Here is a 26,972-nt window from a genome sequence, read left to right on the forward strand (position 1 = left end):
ATTTAAAAGTGTTATTCTGAGGAGTGCAGAGGTTTCACCAGACATTTGCCAAATTTATATGTAACAATTATAATAACGAGTAATAACAATAAGGGTGAAGAACCTCTCTTTTAGTAGTTAAAGAGATCTGTACTCTTATCTTGGAATTTCCACTGATTTGCTGTGGATATAGCACGTATGCCCTCTGTGTCTCAGGATGACACCCTTGTCCACATAGAAGAAATATAGGAGAGGTAGGTGGTGTGATGGACTAATACTTTAACCTCTGTGAGTATTAGCTTCCTCAAGGGTAAAGTAGGGACTGTGAAACTAGCTTTGTATACTTTTTTTTAAGCCCTTACCTTCTATCTCGGTGTAAAATTTTAAATTTATTTTTTCTTTTAAATTTTCTTTTCTTTTTAAAATTTTCCGTTATTCTTGTTGTCTCCCTCCCTTCTTCCCTCCTCACTCCTGGAGTTGACAAACAATTTATTGGGTTATACATATATTATCACCCAAATTCTCTTCTTAAAAAATCTTTTGCCTTCTGCCTTTTAATTGAAACTAAGTCCCATTTCCAAGGTAGAATAAGGGTGAAGGCTGGAAAATTGAGGTTAAATGATTTACCCAGAGTCATACAACTAGGAAGCTTCTGAAGCCAGATTTGAATCCAGTTCTTCCTGACTCCAGGCCTTGCACTCGATCCCACTGTGCTACCTAGCTGCCCCTTATATATTTCTTAGTATTGGAGGAGAATAGGGACCAGACTTGTGATTTCACTGGTATAGAAATCTTCCTGTGAGAAACTTTTCTTTTCTTTTCTTTTCTTTTCTTTTCTTTTCTTTTCTTTTCTCTTCTTTTCTTTTCTTTTCCTTTCTCTTCTTTTCTTTCCTTTTTAAAGACTTTCTTACCTTCTATCTTGGAATCAGTGCTATGTATTGGTTCCAAGGAAGAAGAATGGTAAGGATGGTTAAGTGACTTGCCCAGGGTCACACAGCTAAAAAAATGTCTGAGGTCAGATTTGAACCCAGGACCTACTATCTTCTCTAGGATGGGCTCTTAATCTGCTAAGCCATTTAGCTGCCCCAGATCTCTCTTTATCAATGTAGGTCAGCACCTTTTCATCTTAAGAGTCTTAGAAAGCTTCCTATAGCACTGAGATGTTAAATCATTTGCCCAGGGCCACCCAGTCAGTATTTGTCAGAGGTAAGTTTTCCTGATTCCAAAGTCATCTCTCTCTACAGCCCCCATCTCTCTAGCATTGCCGTGATGACACAATGTGATCATATATAAAAGACACTGAGAGTAATAGCATTAAGAAAGACAAGATATTACTTTTATGATTGTTCGGTATGAGTAAAAAGCAGAAGGGAACAAAAACAATTGGAACCAATAAAATTATTACCCAAATCTCTTTTGAAATACAAAATGAGATTTCTAGCTGTATGATGGCAATGATGATGACAATAATAACCATACAGGTTTCAATAGTGCATTGTAGTTTACAAAATATTTCCCTTGAAACCATCCTGTGAGGCAAGCCAAGAAAGTGTGACCATTCCAAAATGATAGGTGAGGGAATGGAGACCCAGGGGGCTTACGTAAATCACTTAAGGTCATACAACAAGTAAGTGTTGTAGCTGTGACTCTCATCTTGGTATTTTGACTCTCAGTGCAGTTATTTCCATTGGACTATCCTACCTCTCCTATATTTCTCCTATGTGGACAAGGGTGTCATCCTGAGACACAGAGGGCATACATGCTATTTTTAGAGAGGCTTCTTAATAAGTTGGTTGAAGATCTGAGATTAGCATCCATAACTTGAGCCACTGCTTTATTGTATTAATTCCAAAAGACCTTCCTTTTCCCCTTGTGGCATAGTAATTTCTGTACAGGAAATGGCGCTACAGTACAGAGGATAGGGTGGACTTGGAGTCAGGAAGACCTCAATACAGTTCCCTCTTTTGACACTAGCTTTGTGACCTTGGGTAAGTAACTGAACATCTCTGAGCCTCAGTTTCCACATCTAGAAAACGAGCACCCCCTTTGCAGAGTGGCTGTAACATTCTAATGATGTGATATTATGTAAAGTAGTTTGCAAATTTAGAATTTAAATGCCATATAAATATAAGATGTTAATATTACTTTTTACTTTCTCAGCAGTGAAATGATGCCCAAAAGCAATGCATTAAATGTCTGGCCCATCATTTAAAGCAAATTATTTCCTTCTAGGCATATACTTCAAAAAGGCTAGAGAGAGAAAGAAATTTCCTGTATATCTCAAAATATTCATAGTAGCACTTTTTATGATAGCAAAAAACTGGAAATAAAGTGGATGCCCATTGATTTGGGGGATAACCCTTTGCAGTACACGAGTGAGATAGAAAATGTGTCATAAGAAACAACAAATACAAAAAATTCAGGGAAGCACCAGAAGATCTATGTAAATTGATACAGAGTGAAGCAAGGACATGCAAGAAAATGAGATATATAATGATTATGAGAATGTAAATTTAAGGAACAGAAAAATAATTTGTAATTTAATGACCGTGCTGGTCCCTGAAGGAGAATTAAGAATATGCACATTCCTTCCTTCATTGAAGAGGTAGGAGACCACGGGTATTGGATATCACACGTATTGTCAGACATGGCTGTATGTTGGTTGGTTTTGCTGAAATTCTTTCCCCCCTCTTTCTTTAAAAGTTTTTGTTACAAAGGATGGCTTGCCTGGGAAGAGGGAGGATATATGTATATATATATTTAGAAATGAAAATGATATAAAGATAGAAGATATTGATAAAAATCAAGAATAGTGTAAGGATGGGGGATGGGACAAAAAGAGCCAGAAGAAGGCCATTGGTAATAGTAAAACTACAGTGGACTGTGTCCCTTAGGCCAGGAGTCCTTTTTTTTAAAAAAATTTTTAAACCCTTAACTTCTGTGTATCGACTCCTTGGTGGAAGAGTGGTAAGGGTGGGCAATGGTGGTCAAGTGACTTGCCCAGGGTCACACAGCTGGGAAGTATCTGAGGCCGGATTTGAATCCAGGACCTCCCATTTCTAGGCCTGACTCTCAATCCACTGAGCTACCCAGCTACCCCCAGGCCAGGAGTTCTTAATCTTTTGTGTACCATGGGACTCCATTGGCAGACTGGTAAAGCCAACAGACTCTTCTTGCAATAATGTTTTTCAATGTATTTAAAAATGCAAAGGACTTCAAAGAAGACCAATTATACTGAAATATAGTTATCAGAATACTAAAAAAAGTTCACCAACTCCAGGTCAAGAATCCCTTAAGTAACAAAGGAGAATGCAATTCTTGAGGGGAAGGAGAGAATCTTCTCTATATCATCTCTTCCATTACTCATGGCATCTGACAGAGCTACTGGCCCAGAAGGAGACTCTCCACTCCCCCCATCTTCATTCAGAGAGAGTTTGGGGCAAAATTGAGAGATCAGACACATTATGCTGACATGGTTGCAAAGAGGCAATATTCAGAAAGCTTTGGAGATTGGAGCCTCTATTGTATCAGAAAAGAGCCAGCTGTGAACTAAAGACAGAGTTAGTCCTGGCAATTGAGAGCTGAGCTTCAGAGACAGGGAGAAGAGGGAGCTCAGGTGAATGGCTGCTGTTTTGTTAGGAGAGTAGGAGATGATGTCTTTGGCTGAGTGGGGAGGGGAAAGGTGGTTTGTGAGACATGAGGAGGGAAGAAAAGGTTTGGAAGAATTGCTGTAGGGAATGGGATAGGAAATCAATTAGAGAGGAGTAAAAGGATTGCCTTGTGAGGAAATTGCTTTGCAATTAGAAGTGCTATGTGATTTTGAGCCATCACTTTTGTTATTGTGCTTCCAGAATCACTGCAGCTTGAGCACTGCTCTTATGAAAGTCATGTCCAATATCTATCTATCTATCTATCTATCTATCTATCTATCTATCTATCTATCTATCTATCTATCTATCTATCTATCTGTCTATATCCCTCAATCCCCCAAATGACCTAACCAGAGCAATTTCTTGCCTTTCTTGATCAGGCAAGAACCTTAACAGTTATGTGTCTACATAGATTTGAGTTCATTAAGAAGTATATTTTCTAATTTACTCATTCACTTTGGTGACTTTGCTGATATTCTTCTTGTTGGGGCTATCCATATGTTCCTTCGTCTTCTGAATGAGCTTCAGCGATGTACCACACTGTGCTGCTCAAGTTTGATCAACAGTTGAGTTCTGTATGCAGAAAGTAGCATTCTCCTAAATTGGCCAAGGTCTCTTTCTCTTCTCATCCCTTTCTTTCTGAGTAAAGAAACCTGCCACCTTACTCATGATAACCTAGTAGTGACTGGGAACTGTCCACGGCCTGAACTTGTTTAGAAGAATAAGAGAGGTGGGACAAGCAGATGCAAAAAGATGCTGGCAAAGTTACTGTATTGGATGAGTCCAGTTGGAAGTGTGCCTTTTTATAGGAGCTCAAACCTGCTTGGACATCTGGTTTCTTGGACTCTTGCCTGACCTTAGGCCATATATTCCATTTTGCCACTTGGATCCTAACTTGGTCACATTGCAGAGCTACACTTTCAGATCTTGGACCCATCTTCTGCTTCTGGCTCCAGCTTGTTTATTACCTTGTTAATTACACTGATAACTGACCCCTTTGGCTAAAATGACCCACCTCTTGTTTTTGGGCACTCCTTGCCTGAGGAGGTGTTGCTTCAGAAACTCTTTTTTTTTTTTGTCACAGAACCCTGAATAGCATTAGGATCTCAGCTTGTACCATGGAGGACTCTTGATTCCAGTTTTACTGAGTCTACCTCTGCTGGTTCTACTTCCACACAAGTCAGAGGGAACTTTTTACTTTTTTTTATCGAGAGGGGCAGACTCTGGACCATTCTCCCCCCGCCCCCAACCATTCCATATTTCAGTTTGTAGTACATAGAACATGGGGCGGTTATGACTGGAAGATAAAAAGAGATAGAAAAGAGAAGAAACTAAAAAATGACAACTGGCAGGGAGCAGGAACAGCATTTTAATGGAGATTATTTTAGAATAGACAGCAGTTTCCAGTGTAGGAACAAAAAGGGGAGGGGACTTGCCTATACTATAGGTATCCCTTCCACATCATGACTTTCCCCATTGCTGTTTTGCTATTATATTGTGGGTTGGCATAAGAAATTAAATGGGCATTTTGGGAGAGTTTTGCAAGAAGCTTCAGATAATGTATGAACATCAGCAGATGACAGAGAAAAAATTTAGAAACTCATAAATGCAGAAAATATTTATCTTTTAGCTCCATGTATATATATATATATAAAACATTTCTTTTTAAAAGTTAAAATAAGTAATAAGTTAAAGTTTGCAAAAAGAATGCAAAAGCCAGAAAATCTCATAGGGATTTTTCAGATTGTGGGGATACCATGCCCCTAACTCCCATAATATGGAAAAGATATCTATGTTTTTAGGCACAATTGTTTGTAGAACAAATAGTTCCAATGACAATATAATGAATAACTTTCCACTTATTTCAAATGATCATTTCCTTTGTTAATATCTGGCAACATAGGGAATTGCCTAAGTTAAACAGGAATGAGATTGATCACTCCTAATGAATGAAATTCCAAGTCTTCACACTAACCACCTTTTACAAATATTACCTCATTTGATTCTCGCAACAACTCTTTGAGGTAGGTGTTATTATTATTCTCATTTTACAGTTGAGGAAACTGAAACAAATAGAAGACTTGAAAAAACTATTGTCAAGGTATGCTATATGGAGTGCCATATAAAGGGCCAATCATGGCAAAATGCAGGTAGAAATCTAGCTGTTGATAGGAGCTCAAAATAATACCCCTGTCTCCCCCAAACAATACAAATGCACAGAAGTTTTAGTTCTTGGCATTCATAGCTGCTTCTCAGTAGGAGCCAATAGGGTCAAATAGTACTTTAAGAATCTGCATTGAACCCAAGTTTTCAGAGTGGGTAAAATCCACTAGCTCTCATCATGGGTAGGGTGTGTCATCCTGTATAATACCTACTCTGCAACTGAGTTGCTGACTTAACTTGTGTATGACCATTGTTTTTTTCCTTAAATCTTTTTATTTTGTGGTTTTGATGTTCCAAACTACTCTAATGGCACATGCTTGAAGATGGGCCAATAGAATCATTGACTTGGGGCTGAGAGGTCTCTCTATCCCCATTATCCCCATTTAAAATATGAAGAAATCAAGGCCAAGGGGAATACACATGATTTACCCAAGGTCACATAGGCAGTAAGCCCCAGAGATGGGGCCAGTACTGTTCAAAGTCATTAGATTTGGAATGAAATTAATATTAAGGTATTTAATGCTAAAGTCTTTAAGATTATGAGGAATGAAGTGACTGCTGAGTCAGACAGATATAATAACAACTATTACTATCACTACTATTACTCCACCACCACTATCACCACCATTACTACTACTACTACTACCACTACCACTACTACTACTACTACTACTACTACTACTACTACTACTACTACTACTACTACTACTACTACTACTACTACTACTAAGGCTGCCAATAACTGCTGAAATTCTTTTGGGGTGCTATGAATGATCCAGATCTCTCCAGCAGTTAGGCAAAGGATGTGGGTGCTTTTTTGTCCTTCAAGGTGAGTCAGTAAGAACATCTGACTACTTATCCCAAAACATGCTTTTATCAATGACTTGGATGATGCCCATTAAAGTATGAATGACATCATCTTGGACAGCTTGGATCCAGGAGAGGATTCAGTGACCTTGAAAAATTAGATAAATGTTCCATCAGAAATAGGAGATAGTTTTTCAGGAATAATTGCAAGGTAATAAGTCCCTGGGGTGTCGGGGAGAGAAAAACTACACAGGCACAAGATGTAGGGAATGATCAAGTGGCCTTAATAGAATAGAAGAGAGACAGTCTGGTTCAGCAGAGAGAGGACCAGTTTTAGAATTAGAATTAGAACTGAGTTTTAGATTTACTTCTAATACATACGAGTTATGTGGCTATGGGCAAATCACTTAATCTTTCAGTGCCCCTGTACCTTTATGTAGATTAGACTAGTTGCTAGTCTATATCAGGGATGAGGATTTTTCCATGCTAGTATTTTTTTGTCTAGGATCTCCTTTCTTACTTCCTGGGAAACAGAGGCACAGAAAGAGGGACAGAGAAATAGCAGGGTAAATAGAGTAGAAAAAGAAGGAAATTTCAAAGGGGATCACAAATGGAAGGCAAGCCAACATGCTTGATTAGCAGAGGTGTCACTGGAACTGGAAAGAAGTCCATTGGAGAAACTGGTTCATCTAAAAATGGTCAGATTATGAGACCTCTTTGTCAAATGGTGCTTTCTCTAAAGGGGGAAGGTGAAGGAGGAGAGTAGTTACCTGGGTATTTTAATGTAACAAACAAATAAATTTAAATAAAAAACAAAAACATGTTATTGGTTAACCACCCTTCTCTCTCTGTCTCTGTCTCTCTCTGTCTCTGTCTCTCTGTCTCTGTGTCTCTCTCTGTCTCTCTGTCTCTCTCTCTCTCTCAAAGGAGCTCTGTTTGTCTTATTCCTGTATTTACAACACTTCAGGGACTTCCAATTGTTCAGACTCTTTGGCCCAGCATTCAAGATACTCCATAAAGTGACCTCAACATATCTTTCTAACTTTATCTTCCACTATTCTCCTACATAGTCTATGGCCTAGCCAAAGTGATTTATCACTCTGTTCCTAGAAGGAAAGAATAAATGCTTATACAGCTCCTAGTATGTGTTGCCAATACCTCTAAGCATCTTTTACAAATACTACCTCATTTGATTCCTTCAACAACCCTTTGGGGAAGGTGTTATTATTATTTTCATTTTACAATGGGAGGAAATTGAAGAGGAACTTGAGGATTTTTGAATCCAAAAAGAGGAAATTGAAAGAAGTAGAAGTTAAGTCATTCGCCCAGTGTCAGAGAGCTATGAAGTGTCTGAATCCAGATTTAAACTCAGTTTTGCAAACATTATCTCATGCCTTGTGCTTTCCTGCCTCTACAAACCTTTGCTCATACTGTTTCTTCCACTTGGAATAGTTAAATTTCAAATGGGCCAGTTTTCTAATAAGGTAACTTAGGGTCTCCTCAATTTGCAGGGAGGAATTCCTAATGGATAGGTACCTCAGGTTCAAGGTACTTTGTAGTCCCACATCTCTAAAACTAGAGCTTGTGAGCTTCTACTGATAGCCAAAGGACACAAAAAGTTCAAAGCAAAAACATTAAATGAAATGGCATAGGATAAAAAGTATTTATAAAACAATTGCCCCATATGCTCTGGATGCACTCTCCCAGAGATGCACACAGCATCAGGAGAGAACAGGAGGGGAAAGATATGATATGGAAGTCTTCACATTCTTCTGTTGATACTAATCTTGTGGTTTGCCAATTGGGACTGCTCCTCCCAGGTGAATAGATAGGTCTGTTTCCAGCTAGGCACACTAGTCTCATAATATCTGTTGGTTGGATTAGGCACTATTTTGCTCAGGATGCTGCTTGGTGATATGATAGATCCAAGCAGAAACCTCCATTGTATTAATTCCTCACAGACACAGCTGAGGATTTTTCTTCTCCCTAGCAGGATATTCTCAGCCTTGGGAATCAAGGTCTTTAGGACAAAAAGTGAGATTTGTCCAGTTGGCTAATGCCCTTTAAGCTTAGTAGTTTCTACTCTTCCCCCAAACCCCTTCTCTTCCTCGATTCCCCTATTGATTTAGAGACTTTACCTTAGCTTGTGGTGTCTATCCAATATATTTCCCCAATTTTCATTTCTGAAGATTGTTATAAACGAGGTAAACAGCTTGCTTAATAATCACCAGACATCTCTGGGGGCTCAGGGTTTTCCAGTTTTCTTTTTAATCTGAAGTTTCTCTAGATTGTGCATAGATCTAAATTTAGCTTTAGAAGGGACCTTGGAGACCATTTACTCCAATGCCTTCCATTTTACAGATGAGGTAACAGAGGCCCTGGGAGGTTGGAACTTGTCCAAGCTTGGACCATACCACCATCTATGTATACGAGTAGAAGGGGTAAAGGTTCAGAGGCCAATTTAATTGAGGGGGCAAGATCACTGCCACCACCATTCCTGGTTCCTTCATATTCAGATGTCAATGGATCTAAAACTAAAAGGGACTTTACTCCACAGTTTTACTTTAGCATAACAGCCAGAGATGCAGTATGTGTTGTGGATAAAAAGCTGACTTAGGAGACAAGAGGAGGACTTGAGTTCATTCTGGCTGTGTGACCCTGGGCAAATCTTTTAACCTATCAGTGCCTCAGAAAATGCTAAGTTATAGTGAAGATAGATGTTAACCTTTTTTGGTAGATAAAATTCCTTACCCACAGTTCCCTATACTGATGAAATTCTAGGCCAGTCAGAAAAGGGGAAAAACCCCCAAACAAGTAAAAAAAAACACATCTCCTTAAATATCTATCATTTGATCTCATTGAATAAAAGATTGCTTTGGACCAATGTCCCACCTACAAATGAAAAGATACCTTCATTATCATTAAGAGAAATATGGGCTAGTGTTTCATCAGTCTAACATATATCCTCAACAAAAGCAGCATCTTCTTTTTGCTAAGTATCGACAAACCTCTTTAAATTCACCAAAGGACCCAAAACCAAATGGAAAGGAAGTGTATTCAGGATCAGCAACAGCATCAAAGAGAATAGAGCATCTATTAGGAAGCCACCTATCTAAAGCATTATTTGTCATGATTCCATGTACTCAAACTGCTTCCCTGCATGAATCCACAAATTGAGAACAGAGTTAAGGGTGCGAACAGTTGAGTTCCAAAACCAGGGGTGCCAACATGCTGAGCCAAACTTTATCACCATCCCCTTCCCATCATAAATGGTGCTTGTCCAAGAGGAGTATTACTACCCTGTAATGGTAACTCTTCTTTGAACAGAGAAAATAAAATTTTAAGGCATCCAGTGTTCTTCATTGCTCCTGTTCATATCTGAAACCCAAAGTAGAAAATATAGAAATCATTTGTAATCATAACAGCCAGTAAATCACATTGTCCTTGAAAAAGCCCTATTCTTTTGGCTAGTGCCCAGCAGAGGAGGCAATGGTGTTCTTCCCACTTCTTTTTCCAATCTATTCATGGGACTTAGACAAATGATGCCTGATAGCCAGTAGCAGAAGAATTTTTAACTTTACTAATTTTTAACTTTTTAAAACTTTTTAAACTTTTAAACTTTACTAATATACAGATTTACATTTGACACACCTTTTGTAGCTATTATAGAGATTATATGTTTTGGATTTCACCTTTTCTTCTAGTCCTCTTTGATCTTTACTTTCTCTTATTTACCAGGGCAAATCTGTGGATCAGAAATGACCCTTTTTTTTTTAATCGATGGTCCACAGAACCTACTGTTTGGTATCTATATGCTCGGTGCTGATGCAGAAGTAGAATTGACATAGGCTGAGAGCTGGAAGGGATCTTATAGGTCATTTAGTCCTAGCCCCTCATTTTATGGGTGAGGAAACTGAGGCTCAAAGATTAAAACTTACCTTAGGGCTCAGAGACAATAAGTAGTATAGGCAGAATTAAGCCCTTAGCCCTTGGACTTCAAATACAGTCCTTTTTCCACTGTGCTTCCTAAACTTTGGAAATAGCTTCTTGTCTCATTTCATGGAATCCTCTCATAGCGTCCTCTCCTTTTAATCCCCACTCCCATTTTTACCCATAGAAGTAGTGCTTCCTGTTACAAATGCTAGCCCTATTCCTCTTGTTCTGGCCTCAGTGGAGATGGAAGACAGTTGCTCATCATCTGCTAGTTCTTCGGAGCCTTGAGGCTGTTAAGACTTTCTTCCAGGTTGGAAAATGTGTTCCTTAACTTTTTCATAGCTACTAGTCTCAATCTTTTCATTATTTTCTTTTATAGTTCATTTTTTTCCCCTCAAAGAAATGGTTGGTTCTTAAGGGATTCTTTCCTTCTGACAGACTGTGGTTTTCTTTACTCAATTTGCCCATGTTCTGAAATCTTTCAGGAATTAAAAAAAAACTCTTATCTTTCATCTTAGAATCAATAATGTGTATCTGTTCTAGAGTGGAAGAGCAGTAAGGGCTAGGCAATGGAGATTAAGTGACTTGTCCACAGTCACACAGGCAGGAAGTTTCTGAGACAAGATTTGAACACAGGATAGCCTGTCTAATCCTGGCTTCCAATCCACTGAGCCATATAGCTTCCCCTGGGATTTTTTTTTTAATATAGAGGAGCTATTTTTGGAGTAGTTGGCTTATTGAGTTTTTTTTACTACCTTTGTATAGATAGTTTTCTAACAGCTTCTCCTAAGACCATATTGGTAGGATAATTAATTTAAATTATTTTTATCTTTTTCTCTCCTACCCTTCCTTTGGGGACTCCATTTTCTCTTCATTCTCTCTCTCTGCTTTTGTCTCTATTTTTGTCTCTCTGTCTCTGTCTCTGTCTCTCTTCTTCTTCCTCCTCCTCCCTTCCCATCCCATTTTAAAATTAATGCTTCACTTAATTTTTGATTTTTCAACTTTATACACACATATATGTATATGACATATATGTAACCCAAGATGATAGTCTGAGTATGATTCCCTTGTTTTTGCCTGTGATGTATGTGGTGGCATTTATGGCTTGTTGTCCTTTTAGCTCCTATGGAACTTTTCTGACTCATCTATTAAGGCAGCAGGGTGGCAGAATGGACAGAGGACAGGTCTCAATTCAGCAAGACCTAAGACCAAATATAGCCTCAAATATTTCCTAGCTGTGTGGCCCTAGTTAAGTAATTTAATTTCTATTTGCCTCAGTTTCTTCAGCTGTAAAATGGAGATAATGAGAGCACCTAGCTCACAGGGTTGTTGTGAGGATCAAATGAGGTAGTATTTATAAAGGGCTTAGCACAGTGCCTGGCACAGAGCAGTGCTGTATAAATGCTTATTTTCTTCCCTTCCCTTGTTTACCATAGGCTGAAGGATGGAATTTTGTAATAGACTTGATTGCATTTTATAGAATTTGGAGAAGATGGAAAGAAGTGAAATGAAGGACCATGTGATGCTCATGACATCCTTTAGGCTAAAAGAAAATGTTTCCTTGCAGTCAGATGGACAACCTATATAGTTTATTCCGTATGTATGTATGTATGTATGTAGATCTAGTTGTCTCTGACATACACTGTAAATGAACTGAGTTAGGCCCAGAGTTAAACACGAGGAGGACAGTTGATAGTTCAGTGGATCAGGAAGCATTTATTGATTACCTACTATGTGCTAGGCACACTTAGGCAGTTAGAGTGCCAGGTCTGGAGTCACAAAGGCTCATCTTCCTGAGTTCAAATCTGGCCTCAGACACTTCCTAGATGTGTGACCCTGGGCAAGTCACTTCACCCTGTTTGCCTCAGTTTCCTCATCTGTAAAATGAACTAGAAAAGGAAGAGGCAAACCACTCCAGTGTCTTTGCCAAGAAAACCCCAAATGGGGTCACGAGCAATCAGAAATGAATGAGAAAATCTCAACAACAAAAACCACCATCACAGATGTTCTTGGCATTCTGCTAAATGTTGAGGATACAAAGGCAGAAATAGTTCTTGCCCTCAGGAAACTCACATTCTAATGGGAAGATGACATGCAAACAGCTCTGTACACACTAGGTATATACAATCTACATGGAAGTGAATTTCAGAGAAGGCAGAGGTGAGGGAGTTTCAGGAGAACACACTTGCAAAGGCCTTTCTGAAAATGCAAAGATCCTTGAATGACTCAGAGCTTCTTTTTGAAACAATGGCCAATCTTTTTAATATCAATATTCTCTTCTGGTTTTATTTAAAGTAAGAATGTCAAAACTGATATTCTTCAATTCCTCCAGCAGTGTGTTTACCCACTCACTGGTTTTTGGCCAAAGATCTCATAGTTTGACGAATAACAAGCAGGGAAAAGTTTTGATAGTCTAAAGACTGTTTGATTCTTACTACCCCCTGACTGCATCCTGCTCTGCCCCCACCCCATTACTTTTCCATCTTCCCCACAGAAATGGAAGGAGGCCACACAGGACTGAGGACTATTTTGTTTCATGGATTGCCATGGCCAAAGAATTCATAGAATCATAGAAATGAAGTTGGAAAGGATCTCAGGGACTTTTAACCCAAATGTTTCATTTTAAAGATGAGGAAACTGAGGCCCAAATGATTTAAGGAATTTTTCCCAAGGTCACAAAAGTAGGAAGAATGAGACATGAAATTTGAACTAAGCCCCTTTGACATTGGGGACAGTGCTCCTTCTGCTGTATTATGCTGCCTCATCACCCAGGGGCCTTTTGGTAAGGAGTCTTTCTCTGTTTAGTTAGGCTAGTAGTTGGAAAGCATAGTCCAATTATTGTCACGGTCATATTCTGAGTTTTTCCAGCATGGTTGAAACTGCCCAAGTTTATGCTTTATTGGCATGGCTTTTGAGAACTCAGAGTCACATCCATGCCATCACAAAGCATCACAGTAGGATGCTCAGGATGAATCCCTAACCATTTTTCTTGTTTTTAAAAAGAATTAACACACATTTATTTTTTTCTCTTTCCTACCTTTCTCTTCCCTTCTCCCTAGGAAAAAAGGAAAAACCTTTGTAGTAAAAATAGATAGTTAAGAGTAGTAACAAATCATTGTATTGACCATATCCAATATCTTTCTATCCATCTATCTATCCATTTTTCTATCTATCCATTTTTCTATCTATCTATCTATCTATCTATCTATCTATCTATCTATCTATCTATCTATCTAAACTTATTTTGTATCCTGACTACATCATCTCTTATGTTTCACCATTGGTTTTCTTCAACTATGCATGATTGGTCATTATGATGATCAAAGTTTTAAAGTCTTTCAAAGTTTTTATTTTTTGTATTTGCAATATTGTTATTATGTAATAAATTGTTCTCTTGGTTCTATAAACTTTGTTCTGTATCAGTTCATCCAAAATGTCCCAGTTTTCCTTAAAACCTGTCCTTTCATCATTTCTTTTTAAAAAAACCCTTGCCTTCTATCTTAGAATCAATACTAAGTATTGCTTTCAAGGCAGAAGGGCAATAAGGGTTAGGAATATGGGTTAAGTGACTTGCCCAGGGTTGCCCAGCATCACTTCTTGTGGTACACTTGTATTTCATGACACTCATATACTATACTTTCTTCAGCCATTTCCTTGTTGATAGGTTCTCTTTCAGTCCCCAGCTCTTTGCTACTATATGAAGAGTTGCTATAAATATTTGGTACAGTTGATTCTTGTCATTTGTTGTAGTTAGGTTCTATAAAGTTATTGTAAACACTGGATTAGGGAATGCCAATTCCATTGCTCCTAGGGGGTAACACAAAGTTAGCCTCCTGGTAGACTTTGGTCACAGTAGTTACTTTATTACTTTCTGGAGTGTCTCAGACAGATTGGAAAATTTCCTCTTCCTTTTTTTGGATGTACTATGTTGATTCATTAACATTAGACTCATGACCAATGGCACTATAACACTATCACTGAAGAACCTAACACATGCATTTTCTCTATAAGGCACATCTTCTTGCACATAGGACCACCAGAGAGCACTTCAGCAATATTCTTGAGAGCCATTTAAGCAAAGAAATCACTAATAAGAAGGTCAGAAATGTAAAAAAATGTGGCACTAAAAAGACTGCTAAAAGGACATTTGTTTACAACATAAGAGGTGAAATAAGAATGCAAGAGCATGGCTTTGTTTGACCTCTGATGGAAACGTGCAAGTCTAGCAACTCAAATTTTTTGTAACTCTTGGCATATTCACAAATGACCACAGAAGTGCTGTGAGTATTGATTCTGGGGTTACAAATAAATTTGAGCAAGTAGATGAATTTGCAAATATAGAACCTACAAACAATGAGGATCAACTATATACATATTTATACCTGCTTTTTTTCTTTCTTTGATCTTTTTGGCGATCTCTCTGTCTTTTAAAACTTGACATTATGGAGGGAAACTGCTTCTAACTATATGAGTCAGAACACTAAACTGTATAAACCAATGATATATGTTAGTATGGTGTTACTGGAAAACACTTCTCTAAAGAGAAGCAGATAGAGGAAAAGAGATACGAAACAGATACAGACCAAAAATATGAAAAGATCAGAGGAGTCAGACCCTTCTTCATTCCAAGTCTTTGTCCTTCCTTGTTTTGGGAAAGGCTCAGAGCAATTGGGAATGACTTAACACCTGGCCACTAGGAGCCACTTTTTTCCTACAGATGTGTCATCCCAACCAAGTTGAAATTATATGAAATTGAAACAAGCTGAATCTGGATAGAGAGGATCTTACTTTTATTGCTCTTGGCCCTTGACTAGTTATGTAATATTCTCCTTTTCACCTCTGGGGCACCTCATCTATTCAGTTGGAGCTGAAATTGTCACTGGTAAAATTATAATATCATCGGCTATACTTTTGATAGCTTTTGTCCAAAATGGGGAGGTGATAGCTTCTTATTTCTGACTGATTCATTGAGGGAGAAAAATACAGGCTGCTACAATAAAACTTTCTATCCACACACCATTTGCTTGACAGGATTTCCTTAGTTTCAATGGCATAACTTATCCTTACTGCTCTTCAATCACTTTATAATAAAAACTGAGATTGCAAAAATGTTCATTGTCATTACCCGTGATGGAGCAGTAACTACAGCCTTTCAGGAAAGAGAGGGAGGGAGGCAGAGACAGAACAGAGAGATATTAAGCTAGGAAAATGGGCTGCTAACCCACAGAGAATTGCTTCTCTCTCTAGAGAGACCTGAGGGGAATTTAGACAACTCTCCAGAAGATTAGAGGGACCAGTGTTGCAGAGAGGGCAAGTTTCCTAGACCTATCTTTAAGGTAGCCGGTGGGTTTGGGTAAGTATGCCCTGTGTGGAGGCTTGGGCACTATAGGCAGTCAATGTTAAATATCCATTGGACCAAGTTCCTGTTTTTTGGGGTCAAGTAACATGCCACTGAAGTTTAGATCATAAATGCTGTGCTCAGTCTTGTACCGAAGGCGGCAAGGCAGGGATAATCAGTTAAAAGTGTGAAGTCGGTGAAGTTAGTTTTCATTACCTTTAGCCCCTTTTAAATGTCCTCCACTCACTCCTGCTGCTACTCCTTTCCCTCACTTCTGGATACCTACCCAGAGTCCTCTGATGACCCCTTTCTTTCGCTGCTGAGTCCTGCTCAGACTGCCCTCTGTGAGCAGTATCCTGCCTTCTTCCTCCATCAGGAGTCTCATTTCCCCTTTGACATTATTTCAATTGGACATCAAAAACCAAATCACACTCAGGTATTAGCAACTGAAAAGAATCTAATATGTTATTCTTTTGTAGTAATACCAATTTTTATTTCAAATAGGGTAATGGATAAAAGCCAGCCTTGTAGCTGGGAAGGATTGTTTTTAAGTGTTACTTCTGACATATACTGGCTGTGTGTCACTGACTGAATTACATAACCTCTCAGTGCTCCCGGGCAACTCTTAAATATATAATATGTGACATATATACTATATATACATACACACACACACACTCCTCAATGTTGGTGCCCACTTACGTTGGCAGAGAATTTCCTCGCTGGAAATAATTCATTCCAATGATTTTGCAGATCTGACTACACCTCCCCTCCTATCCTATTACATTTTATTACTTCTCACATTAAGGTGTATGAATATGATAGGATACTATCTTATTTATTTTTTAGAATCTTTACTCTCTGTCCTAGTAGCAGTTCTTAGACAGAAGGGCAAGGGCTAAGGGAAATGGGATTAAATGACTTGTCCAGGCTCACATGGCTAGGAAATGTCTGAGGGCAGATTTGAACCCAGGTCCTCCTGATGCCAGGCTGGTGCTCTATCCACTGAGCCACCTGGCTGCCCCTGCTATTTGTTGTGCATAACAGCTTTCTCTCTTTGGATATGGTTCTGAGCCATCTCCCAATGAATAGAAAGAAATGGTTGCTGGGTTTTAATTTGACACTGAGCTTAAAGCTCATTTCTTCAGGCATTGTTAAAATCCTCTCAACTGTCATGTTGGAGGAGGGTACATAGTCTGCCATCTCAGACAATACGCTCTAGTCAATGGACTCAGGCTGCTTAATACCATGGACCACTTGGGCAGTTTGGTGAAGCCTGTCAGCCCCTTTTCAGAATAACGTTTTTTAAGGCATAAAATAAAATACATGGGATTCCAAGTAAAGTCAGTTATATTGAAATATAATTATCAATCTGTTAAGAAGCCTGGTTACAAACATTTGCTCTTGAGACAGCTAGGTGACACAATGGATAAAGTGGAATCCAGGAGACCTGGGTTCAAATTTGGCTTTAAACACTTCCTAGCTATGTGACCCTGGGCAAGTTACTTAATCGTATTGCCTAGTACTTACTCTTCTGTCTTAAGTTGTTACTAAGAGAGTAAGTGTTTAAAAAAAAAAAGCAAAACTTTGCTCTAATGGGATGAACTTTGGCTAAGAAATCAGGAGACCTGAACTTTAGTCTTATCATTAATTAATCATAGCAGTGGACAAGGTATTTCATTTCACTGCCTCAGTTTCCCTATTTGTAAGTGGAGACAATAAAGTCTTATTTTACCTCTCCTGCAAGATCACTGCAAAATTGAAATGAGAAAATAACAAGTACAAAAGTTCTGAAAAACAGGCGCATGCCCATTTATGACCTAAATCTCTGCAAGGTTTGTGAACTTTGTTGTTATAAAAGCAAAAGCTGGTTTGGGTTAGAAGAGAACTATCTCCTTAGGTTTGGGTTTGACCTGCTCTGAAGCCTTTGAACTATTCCTGGGCCTCTGGCAGGTGTTTAACTGGGTTTGGATTCCAGCTGCGGCTTAACTGAACTAGATTTAGGAAGGGCGGGTTTTGTAGATGCACCTAGTTTGGCTAGATCAGGAATTCTTAACTTGGAGTTCACAGACCCTTGGGGTCAATTTCATGGGGGGCCCATGGATGTGGATGGGAAAAATGTCATCTTTATTTTCACTAACCATTGACTTCCTTTGTAATCCTGTGCATTTTATTTTATGCATTTAAAAACATCATTTTGGGAAGGGGCTCACAGGTTTGACCAGACTGCCTAAGGGACCCAGGATACAGAAAAGGCTGTATAGAATCTTGTTCAGAAGGCTCCACTATCCTTTGGGAAGATAACCTAACCCCATTCTCATTTTCTAGCCTAGAATATTTGGGGAATGGGGTTTAGGGATCATTTGGATGCTAGACTACTTGACTTCTGATGTACTGGAAAAAGTCTTTTATTAGTGCTGTTTATCTCATGTATGCTGATAAATGTGAACCAATATGGTGAAGTTCTCTTCCTTATCAGCTTTCTTTTTTTTTCTCTTTAAAACTGACAGAAGGTATTTGCAAGGAAAATGGTTAATTAGTAATTGAGAGCTGAGAGCCAGTTTTATCATTGTCTGTGTCAAACCTATCCTCTGGCATCGGACTAGGTCTTAGGGTACTGACAGTGCCAATTTTTATCCATTATTTTTCCTATTACAGATTATTCTTTTTCACATTAGGGTCAGACAGAGGTTGGCTTTAGTTCTGTTCATGAAGACAAATAGCAGTGAATTCTGATAAGGCTGGGATGGCCATAGTTTCATTATTGGAATGTATTAATAATATCCACTTGTGGGATTTGGAGCCCTGGAGGAATCTGAGAATGGAGGTGGAGGGAGGGGAAGACCTGTAATTTTATCAGTGTGGGGAATTCAAAGCAAAGAAACTCCCTGAACTCACACCAACATGGAGCCCAGTGTGGAAGCTCCCTCCACAAATGGGGACCATGCTGGTGATGGGGGGCAGACAGTGGGCAGTGAAGGGTAGTAATAGGAATGGGACCCTCATACTTTGAAATCTTGTATTTCTCACCAGTTAGCACTAGGTAAACGTCAACTGCCAAACCTGTAGTTTTAGCAACAGTCAAGCATGAATTGCAGATTGATCACTTATCCATTCAGTGGACTGGATTTGTAATATTCTATATTGGACATCAGCTTTGTGCCTAATCTGTTTTTACTAATTACTTATATTGTTCTATATTTACTTTGGATTTGAAATATAAGACATAATTAATTATCTATAGTGGTGCTCCAACATAGCGCATCCCACCTACCCATATTCTCATTCTAGAAGGGCAGTGAGAACTCTCTCACATGGACAAATGATGACCAAGTGGACAATGGGGAACGAAGGACATGAACACTGGGGACTCTGGCATTCCAGAAGAACCCCCCAAATTTGCACATGCTCCTTATTCCCTATGACATCAAACCCCCAAACATCCCTCCACTTGAATTTGGCCATGTCCACCTTCCAGGGTTTTCAGGAAAGGTAAAGATTTCTCTGGAATGGGAGATGACAAGCTTCCAGACCCTAATAAATATGTCAACCCTGACCCACAGAGTGTGGAAGCTGCTACTCCATAAATGAAGCTGCCACTCTACAGTGGAAGCTGCTACTCCATACATGAAGTTGCCACTCTATGGTGGAAGTTGCTACTCTATAGTGGAAGCTGTCCCTATACATCGGAGCTGATACTCCATATTCGGAGTCGCTCCTCCATACCCGGAGATGTGCTATTCCATCAGCTCTAGGGAGACTACTCTATTAGCCCCTGGGCTTGTTCATCAATCCTAAGGCTACCTAATTAGCCCCCAGACAATTCCACCAGTTATTAAGCCATTATACCACCAAAAACCACTTCCAATAAAATTCTTTTCTTATTTCTGGATTGAACAGAGTTTGAGTCTCCCATTCTTGGGATGTGTTTCTTCCACAACACTGGTGTGCACCTCAGTAGCAGCTTCAGTCCTTAGCCTGCTGGAGGGCACTGACAAGCAAAGTGACTTGCCAGTGGTCAAACATTTAAACTACTTTAGAGAAAGGACTTGAACCTCAGGACTTTCTGCCAAGGCAAATTCTTTATCCTCTAGAGCTTGCTGCTTTTCTTTAGGCCTTCCCTTCATTTAAACCAAAGGCTGTTTGGGGTTAGAGGAACAGCAGGCATTTTTTTCCACTAGGGCAAATTCTTGATTTTTCTTTGCCATGTGCTATTTTTCTTCCCAGTGGAAAATTTCAGGGGATGGCACCAAAAGGCAAGCTTACTTTTTAATGTTGGTCCCCAGCACATTCTTTCCTCCCAGACATCCAAATTCTCAGCAGGTGTCATTTTCTACCCAAGCCTAAGTTCAACCCTTTGGGAAATAGCATTAATTTTCTCTCCATGAAAGGGCTTTTTAGTAAGTTATTACTTTGGTGTCCCAAATAGCCACCTGAAAACTTGAAAGACTTGATGCAACACTGAAAAGTACTTCATTTTCTTCCTAGAAAACTTTACTTATATAAGACTCCGACTCAACAAATATTTCCTTGGCTTTATAAATGGCGTTCTTGCAGACTTCTTCAGACAATAAACTCTCCTTTGGTTATTCTTTTCTAATTCCTGGAGGAAGACTTCTTATAACATTGCCTTACTGAGCCCTCTGGGTCTATTTTTGCAGTCACATAGCTCATCCAGGGATAAAGTTTTTATTTGTTTTCTTTTCTTCAAAGAGTAGCTTAGAGTTCTGTACATTTGCCTGAGGTAGGCAATCCCTGGTGTAATGAAAGCAGCACCCTTAGCTTTATTAATGCCTTGTATTGAATTGTGCATGATTCGACTCCTATTCTTTTGGCTCAGGGTGAGTCTTCATGTTCCCCAAAGATTTCTTCAATTCACTTTAACAAACCTTTGTTAAGCATAAGGAACTATGCTAGCTGCTAGGTGGAGAAGTGCTGGATCTAGAATCAGAAAGACCTGAGTGGCCTCAGACACTTACCAGTTGTATGATACTGGACAAGTTTACCTCAATTTCCTCATCTGTAAAATGGGGATGATAATAGCATTTACCTCCCATTGTTGTGGGGATCAAATGAGATAATATCTTGGTATAGTGTCTGGCACATAGTAATCACTATATTAATGGTTGCTGTTATTAGCTCTAATGCTAGATGCAAGGGGCACAAAGATGTAAACAAAGCTATCCCTGCCCTCAAGGAGCTTACCTTTTGATGATAGGGGCATGTGTGATCTAACTTGCACACATATGAATACATACTGTATTATTTGAGCAAAGAGAGCAGGTTAATTCCTGGAGGCATAAGGGAATCCTTCTGGGAGGTGGTGGCGCCTGAACTGAGCCTTGAAGAAAAGGTGAGGAGAGAAGGTGACTGGAAGAGAGTATGTATTACAGGTATGGAGGATAAACTGTGCGACTCCATAGAGGCAGGAGATTGATGGGTTTAGAACCAATTTGGTTCGGCTAGAGGATAGAGTGAATGAAGTCCTGGAAGTCATCGGAGAGAAATTTGAAAGAGGAAGTTGGAGCCATATCTTCAAGGCTTCAAGGAAGCCTTTGAATCTGAGGCTGAGGAACCTGTATTTTACCCTAGAAACAACCAGGAGCCACTCCAGACTGTTGAGCATGAGAGTGACAGGGTCAGATCTTGTGTCTTGGTAGTTGCATGAAGGATCCACTGGAGGAGGTGGGAGTAGAGGCACAGAGAGCAGTTAGAGGACTATCACCATAGTCCAGAAGAGAGGCGATAAGGGCTTGACTAGAGTGTTAGCCAGATGAGTGGAGACGAAGGCTATTTCAATAGCAGCAGGGCAGTAGATATCTAAGGGATTTGTATACTACCATGGAAAGGGCATTGGGTCTAGAAATCAGAGATCTTGAGTTCCATTGTCACCTCTGATACTACTTATGGGACTTTGGGTAACTTACCTAACTTCTCTTGTCCTCAGTTTCCTCATCTGCAAATTAAGGGGACTGGCTACTAAGACTCCCCCCTGTTCTAAGTCTAGGATTCTATGAACTCCAATCTCTCTTCTATGTGCTCCTCACAACAGTGACATATACAAATTGAGCATTAGGATCAGCAATGCCATCTCATACTTGCCAAGGTAAATGCTCAATGAAGCTGTAACAATACCCCTGAGATAGCAGCCTACCATAGTTCTCTAGCACTATAGATTTTTGGGAATTGGATCAGGAAGGAGAGGACAGGTAGGTGGCACAGTAAGTAGAGTGCATGGCATGGAGTCAAGAAAGACTTATCTTCTTGAGTTCACATTTGGCCTGAGACACTTACTAGTTGTGCGACCCTAAGCAAGTCACTTAACTCTCTTTGCCTTAGTTTCCTCATCTGGAAAATGATCTGAGGAAGGAAATTGCAAGCTAATCCAGAATCTTTGCCAAGAAAAACCCCAAATGGGCTGAAGGATCAAAACTTACCAGTGATGGTGGTAAAATGGGATGGAGATGTCATGGTGACAAATGGTGGAGTGAGATACTTGGCCTTCACTCCCTCCCTTACAAGGCGATCCATATTAGGTGTGTCAACATCCTGGTCATAGTTCCAGCGAAACCCATCGAAGGAAATCACTAGCAGCTTATTAAAATTTCCTTTTGTTCCGGGGACAGGATGGCAGGTGGCATGGTTCAGGAGGATAAGCAGGAAGGCAAGGCATCTGTGAACCTCCATGGTTTGAGAACTTAGGCACAATGATAGCGTTGGAACTAATATTTTCATCTTCCCTGTTTTTTATCTGAAGTTGAACAAAGTCCAGGCTGATAATGCTGTATTAGCTTTGTACTAGAATTAGAAACACCCAGGGAATAACAAAACATTTAAAAATGTTCTCATTAGGAAAAGAATCAATGATTCCATGATTATGCTATAGGTCAAAGGAAAATCCCATAAACCTTTGCTAATTTATATCTCACTAGTTCAATTCAATAAATATTTATTAAGTGCCTCCTCTGTGTAAGGAACTGTGTTAGGAACCAGTAATACAAGAACAAAAAATGAAATAATCTCTGACCCTAGTGAACTTATATTTTCCTTAAGGATACAATATATACATGGATAAATAAATATAAAGCTTTATCCTGAATACCAACTGGATAACAAGCTCTGTTAAGAGAAAGTAACTCGAGATATTCCCTAGCCAAGAGGCTTCCTCTTTGGCAGAAAAAATTACTAGGGGACATCAGGACTTATTTCTCTTTGGCAGAGCTACAAAGACATTTGAAGAGGATGAAGACCTTGACAACTGGGGGAATCAGGAAAGGCTTCCTAGAGGTGGTGAAACTTGTATTCAGTACTATGGGAAGGCAGAAATGCTAAAAGGTAGAGGTGAGGCTGGGCAACTAGGTAGTGCATAGAGTGCCATGCCTGGAGTCAGAAGACTCATCTTTATGAATTCAAATCTGGCCTCAGATACTTCCTGGCTGTGTGACTAGCTAGGTAAGTCACTTAACCCTGTTTGCCTTGGTTTCCTCATCTGTGAAATGATCTGAAGAAGGAAATGACAAACTAGTCAAGAAAACCCCAAATAGGGTCACAAAGAATGAGACATGACTGAAAAAGACACAACAAATGAAGTGAGGCTGGAGGGTGGAGAGTATGTCAGTCATGAGAGACAGTCAGGGAAAGGGCATATGGTGGGATGTGGTGGGATGAGCTTTTTCAGCTCCATCACTAATTCATGATTCATGGGTTTGGACTGAAGTTGATTTTTTTTGTTTTAACCTATGATTTCACTGATCATGAGAACTTCTTATGATGAAAATCCCTTTACATGTATTGCCATGTTGGCATCTACTGGATAATTTATAATCTTAGAGGATTTCTTGGGGAATTGAGAGGTTAAACTCAAAAAACTGTTGATAAGGGTAAGGCTGATAAAAAAATATTTGATCTTTGTCCCCTTTTTCACAAGTGTCTTTCCTGTTCTGGTTTCTTACATGTCATTTTTCATCAATGACTATATCATAAAAATAATCTACTTATACATTATAATATTAATGATAGCTGACATTTATATAGTGCTTTTAGGTTTGTGAAGCATTTTACATATATTATGTCTTATTTGATTCTCACAACAACCTTGTGAGGCAGGTGCTTTTTATTATCCTCATTTTGCAAATGAAGAAACTGAGGCTGAGAGACCTTTAGTGACTTGTCCAGGATTTGAGGTAGGATTTCAACTCAGGTCTTCCTGACTCCAAGTCAGGAATGCCATCCACTATGCCTTACTGGTAATAAGAAGAAATATCTAATCACCCCAAACCCCTTCTCCTCCTGCATTGTCTGATTTCTCCTTTAAATCATTAGTGCAGAAGACCAATAATGATGTCTTTGAGGAGTAAATAATGAGTATGTGTTTTCGCTTTGCAGTTTTACTTGGACATATTATAGTGACCTGTCCCTGTCTCTCTAGAAAGTGCTGGAAACCAGCTAAGATGAAGGGAGGAGAGAGAGAACAAATCAGTATTCTTCAGTTGTTTCATTTGTGTGCATAGAGTAGTCCCTATTAGGAAGGTGGCAACTAGAATGCAGAGCATATCTTCTATATTTCTCGTGTTGTTACAGGACTCTTGGAAAATCCCCAGGGGTTCTCTTATTTGATCTCTTGGGGGAACTGCCCTGTTTCTGCGATTTACTGGAGCTAGACTCTGACCAACAAACTAGACCCCTCCTAAAGGCAAGTGAGGGCAGGAGACCTGGGAGCACTTCAGTGAGTATTACCAGGAGTGAGAGATAGGCATAAGAGGAGCTGCAGAGAAGAAGCCATTTAGAGACTGAGGTCTGACAAGCAGAGAAACAGAATACTGGGAGAGTACGCTGAGGGACCAAAGAGCTCTAGGGCCATAAGGCCTGTCTGGGAGAATCCTCTTTATCTGAGTCACTTGGAGACACAGTCCCAAGGCTTATGGTTTCTTACTCTACATGTCTCTTCCCCTTCTGCTTCCTGCTTGGGAGAACATTTGTCTGTTTCCAAAACTTACTTCTGTTTCATTAATTTTTTTTTTGTCTTTCTCTTCATCTTATCTTTAAAGTTGGTTTTCAAAGAGAAATGTGGTTAACCATTGCCTTAATGATCTAAGTGTTTTGTTATTCAAATGTAGCAGAGAGGCATTATGGGAATGGGATGCCTTGGGAAGAGATTAGAGAAATAACTGTTATAATGACAATATTTATTGATTAGAGTAGTTTTCTGGGCTGGGGGCTCCATGTATCCAAGAGAATTATTGATTCAATTTTACAACTTCCTAGAACAAATAGAGAGACTTAAACCCAGACTTTTCTAGTCAAATAGATAGCAGCTTTGGCTAGGGGCAGCTACACTGAACCAGGGTGGTATGGGATGTGAGTTTTTGCCACTTATTCTTCCTATTATTTGTTTTTTTTTTCTTCAGTCAGACTTGAAAGAAAAACCAAGCCATGATTTAGGGGAAGAGCTGAGGGACTGGCTATAGAGAATCATTGCCCAGAGGAAATAGTGGGAGAGGAATGATACCATGAGCAAGAGTGGAGATTGTTTAGAGGGAATGACAACTTTCCTACCAAATTGGAATAGTACCATTGCTGGTCTTGTAACCTTCCACAATACCTATTTCAATTTAATAACCGTTAAGTATATACTATGTAAAAGGAATTGATATTTTGATCCAGATATATGATTTAATGTTTATAGAAGTGTTCCCATTGAACAGACTTCCTCCACTAATACAGATGAACAACTTGTTGTGCACCTTATAGTCATAGGGAGTTGCTTGGGGGAAGAGAGGTGCAGTGACTTGTACAGGGTCATACAGCTGGAATATCTTAAAGATAAGACTTGAATACAAGTCTTCCTGACTCTGAGGCCATCCCACCATCCACTATACCACATTGCCTTTGTACTGCCATGTTAGGTTCTGAGGTTACCAAAGACAGAAATGAAAATTTTTCTATTTGAAAGAAGCATCACAGTTTATAAAACTTTATATAAAGTGGCCATTCCTGGAATCTTCAAGACTTACTATTATGGAAAGACACAATAACACATTTTCTAGGAGTATCCTGAGATGTGGAGCCACTCTTAGGATGTTACTTGCAACTCGTCTTCTTCCAGAAGGTCATCCAGAGTGAGTGTTGCAAAGCACCTTTGAATATACCCATCCTGAGTAGGTCAGATAAGGCTAAACACAGGGGCTGCTTTGGAGTCAGGGGCTGTACTCATGGATATTCATTTCTCATTGAAATTTCCATTATCTACGTATTCCCTCTCTTCTTCTAAGAAAAGGACCTGCTGTAACCAGTTTGCATTATCGGCTAAATAAATTGTTGGAAACTTTATTATTGGGCAGTTAGGCAGGACAGTGGATAGAGTGCCCAGGTCTGGAGTCGAGAGGACCTGGGTTCAAATTTGGTCTCAGGTATTTCCTACCTATGTGACTCTGGGAAAGTCACTTAACCCCAGTTGCCTAGCCTTTGTCTCTCTTCTATCTTAGAACTGATACTAAGACAAAAGGTAAGAGTTAAAAAAATGAAACTTTACCATTTTTCATTTTGGAACCTCCATTTTAAGGAAGAGCCCACACTAATCATTTTCAATTCTCCAGATGCCTTAGCTGCCTTCTCGGTCTGCCTTTGGGGACCCAATACCCCTTGCTGAGTTATGTCTACAACCTCTATTTTGAGGAAGAACCCAGAACAACTGTCTTTTATTTTTTTGGACTCCACTGCCATGCCCCATGTATCTATGTATCTCTTCCCTTCCTTTCAGCTCCCTTATATGCGCTGTCTCCCTCTGTTAGAATGTAAGCTCCTTGAGGGTAGGGACTATCTTTTTGCTTGGATTGGGATTCCCAGAGCTTCTTGACTCGTTAGTTATTTTGTTAGCCAAATAAACATTTTCCTATTGTTGTTTTTGCTAGTCAGACTATATCTGGAGTTTTATGTCAATTCAGGATGTCACATTTAAGAGTGACCCTTGATGACTTGGATGGATCCAGAGAAGGGCAACCAGAGAAACTGTTTGAAAGAATCTGTGGAATCTAGCAGAGAAGAGACAAGCAAGAGGGGAAATGATAGCTATGGCCAAATATCTAAAGTTTTATTATGCACAA

At 39.4% G+C, this 26,972-nt stretch overlaps 1 protein-coding gene across 1 annotated transcript in view; it reads right to left on the reverse strand.

Annotated features, from left to right (window-relative positions):
* LOC123249300 (ectonucleotide pyrophosphatase/phosphodiesterase family member 7-like) overlaps positions 1 to 22,557 on the reverse strand; it is a 57,688-nt gene extending 35,131 nt beyond the window's left edge. The window contains exon 1 of the mRNA XM_044678295.1: positions 22,308 to 22,557. Coding sequence (XP_044534230.1) covers positions 22,308 to 22,557 — 250 coding nt within the window. The remainder of the gene's footprint in view (positions 1 to 22,307) is intronic.
* Positions 22,558 to 26,972: the final 4,415 nt, after the last annotated feature.

The sequence above is a fragment of the Gracilinanus agilis genome, chromosome 1, assembly GCF_016433145.1.
Source record: "Gracilinanus agilis isolate LMUSP501 chromosome 1, AgileGrace, whole genome shotgun sequence".
Taxonomy (NCBI): Eukaryota; Metazoa; Chordata; class Mammalia; order Didelphimorphia; family Didelphidae; genus Gracilinanus; species Gracilinanus agilis.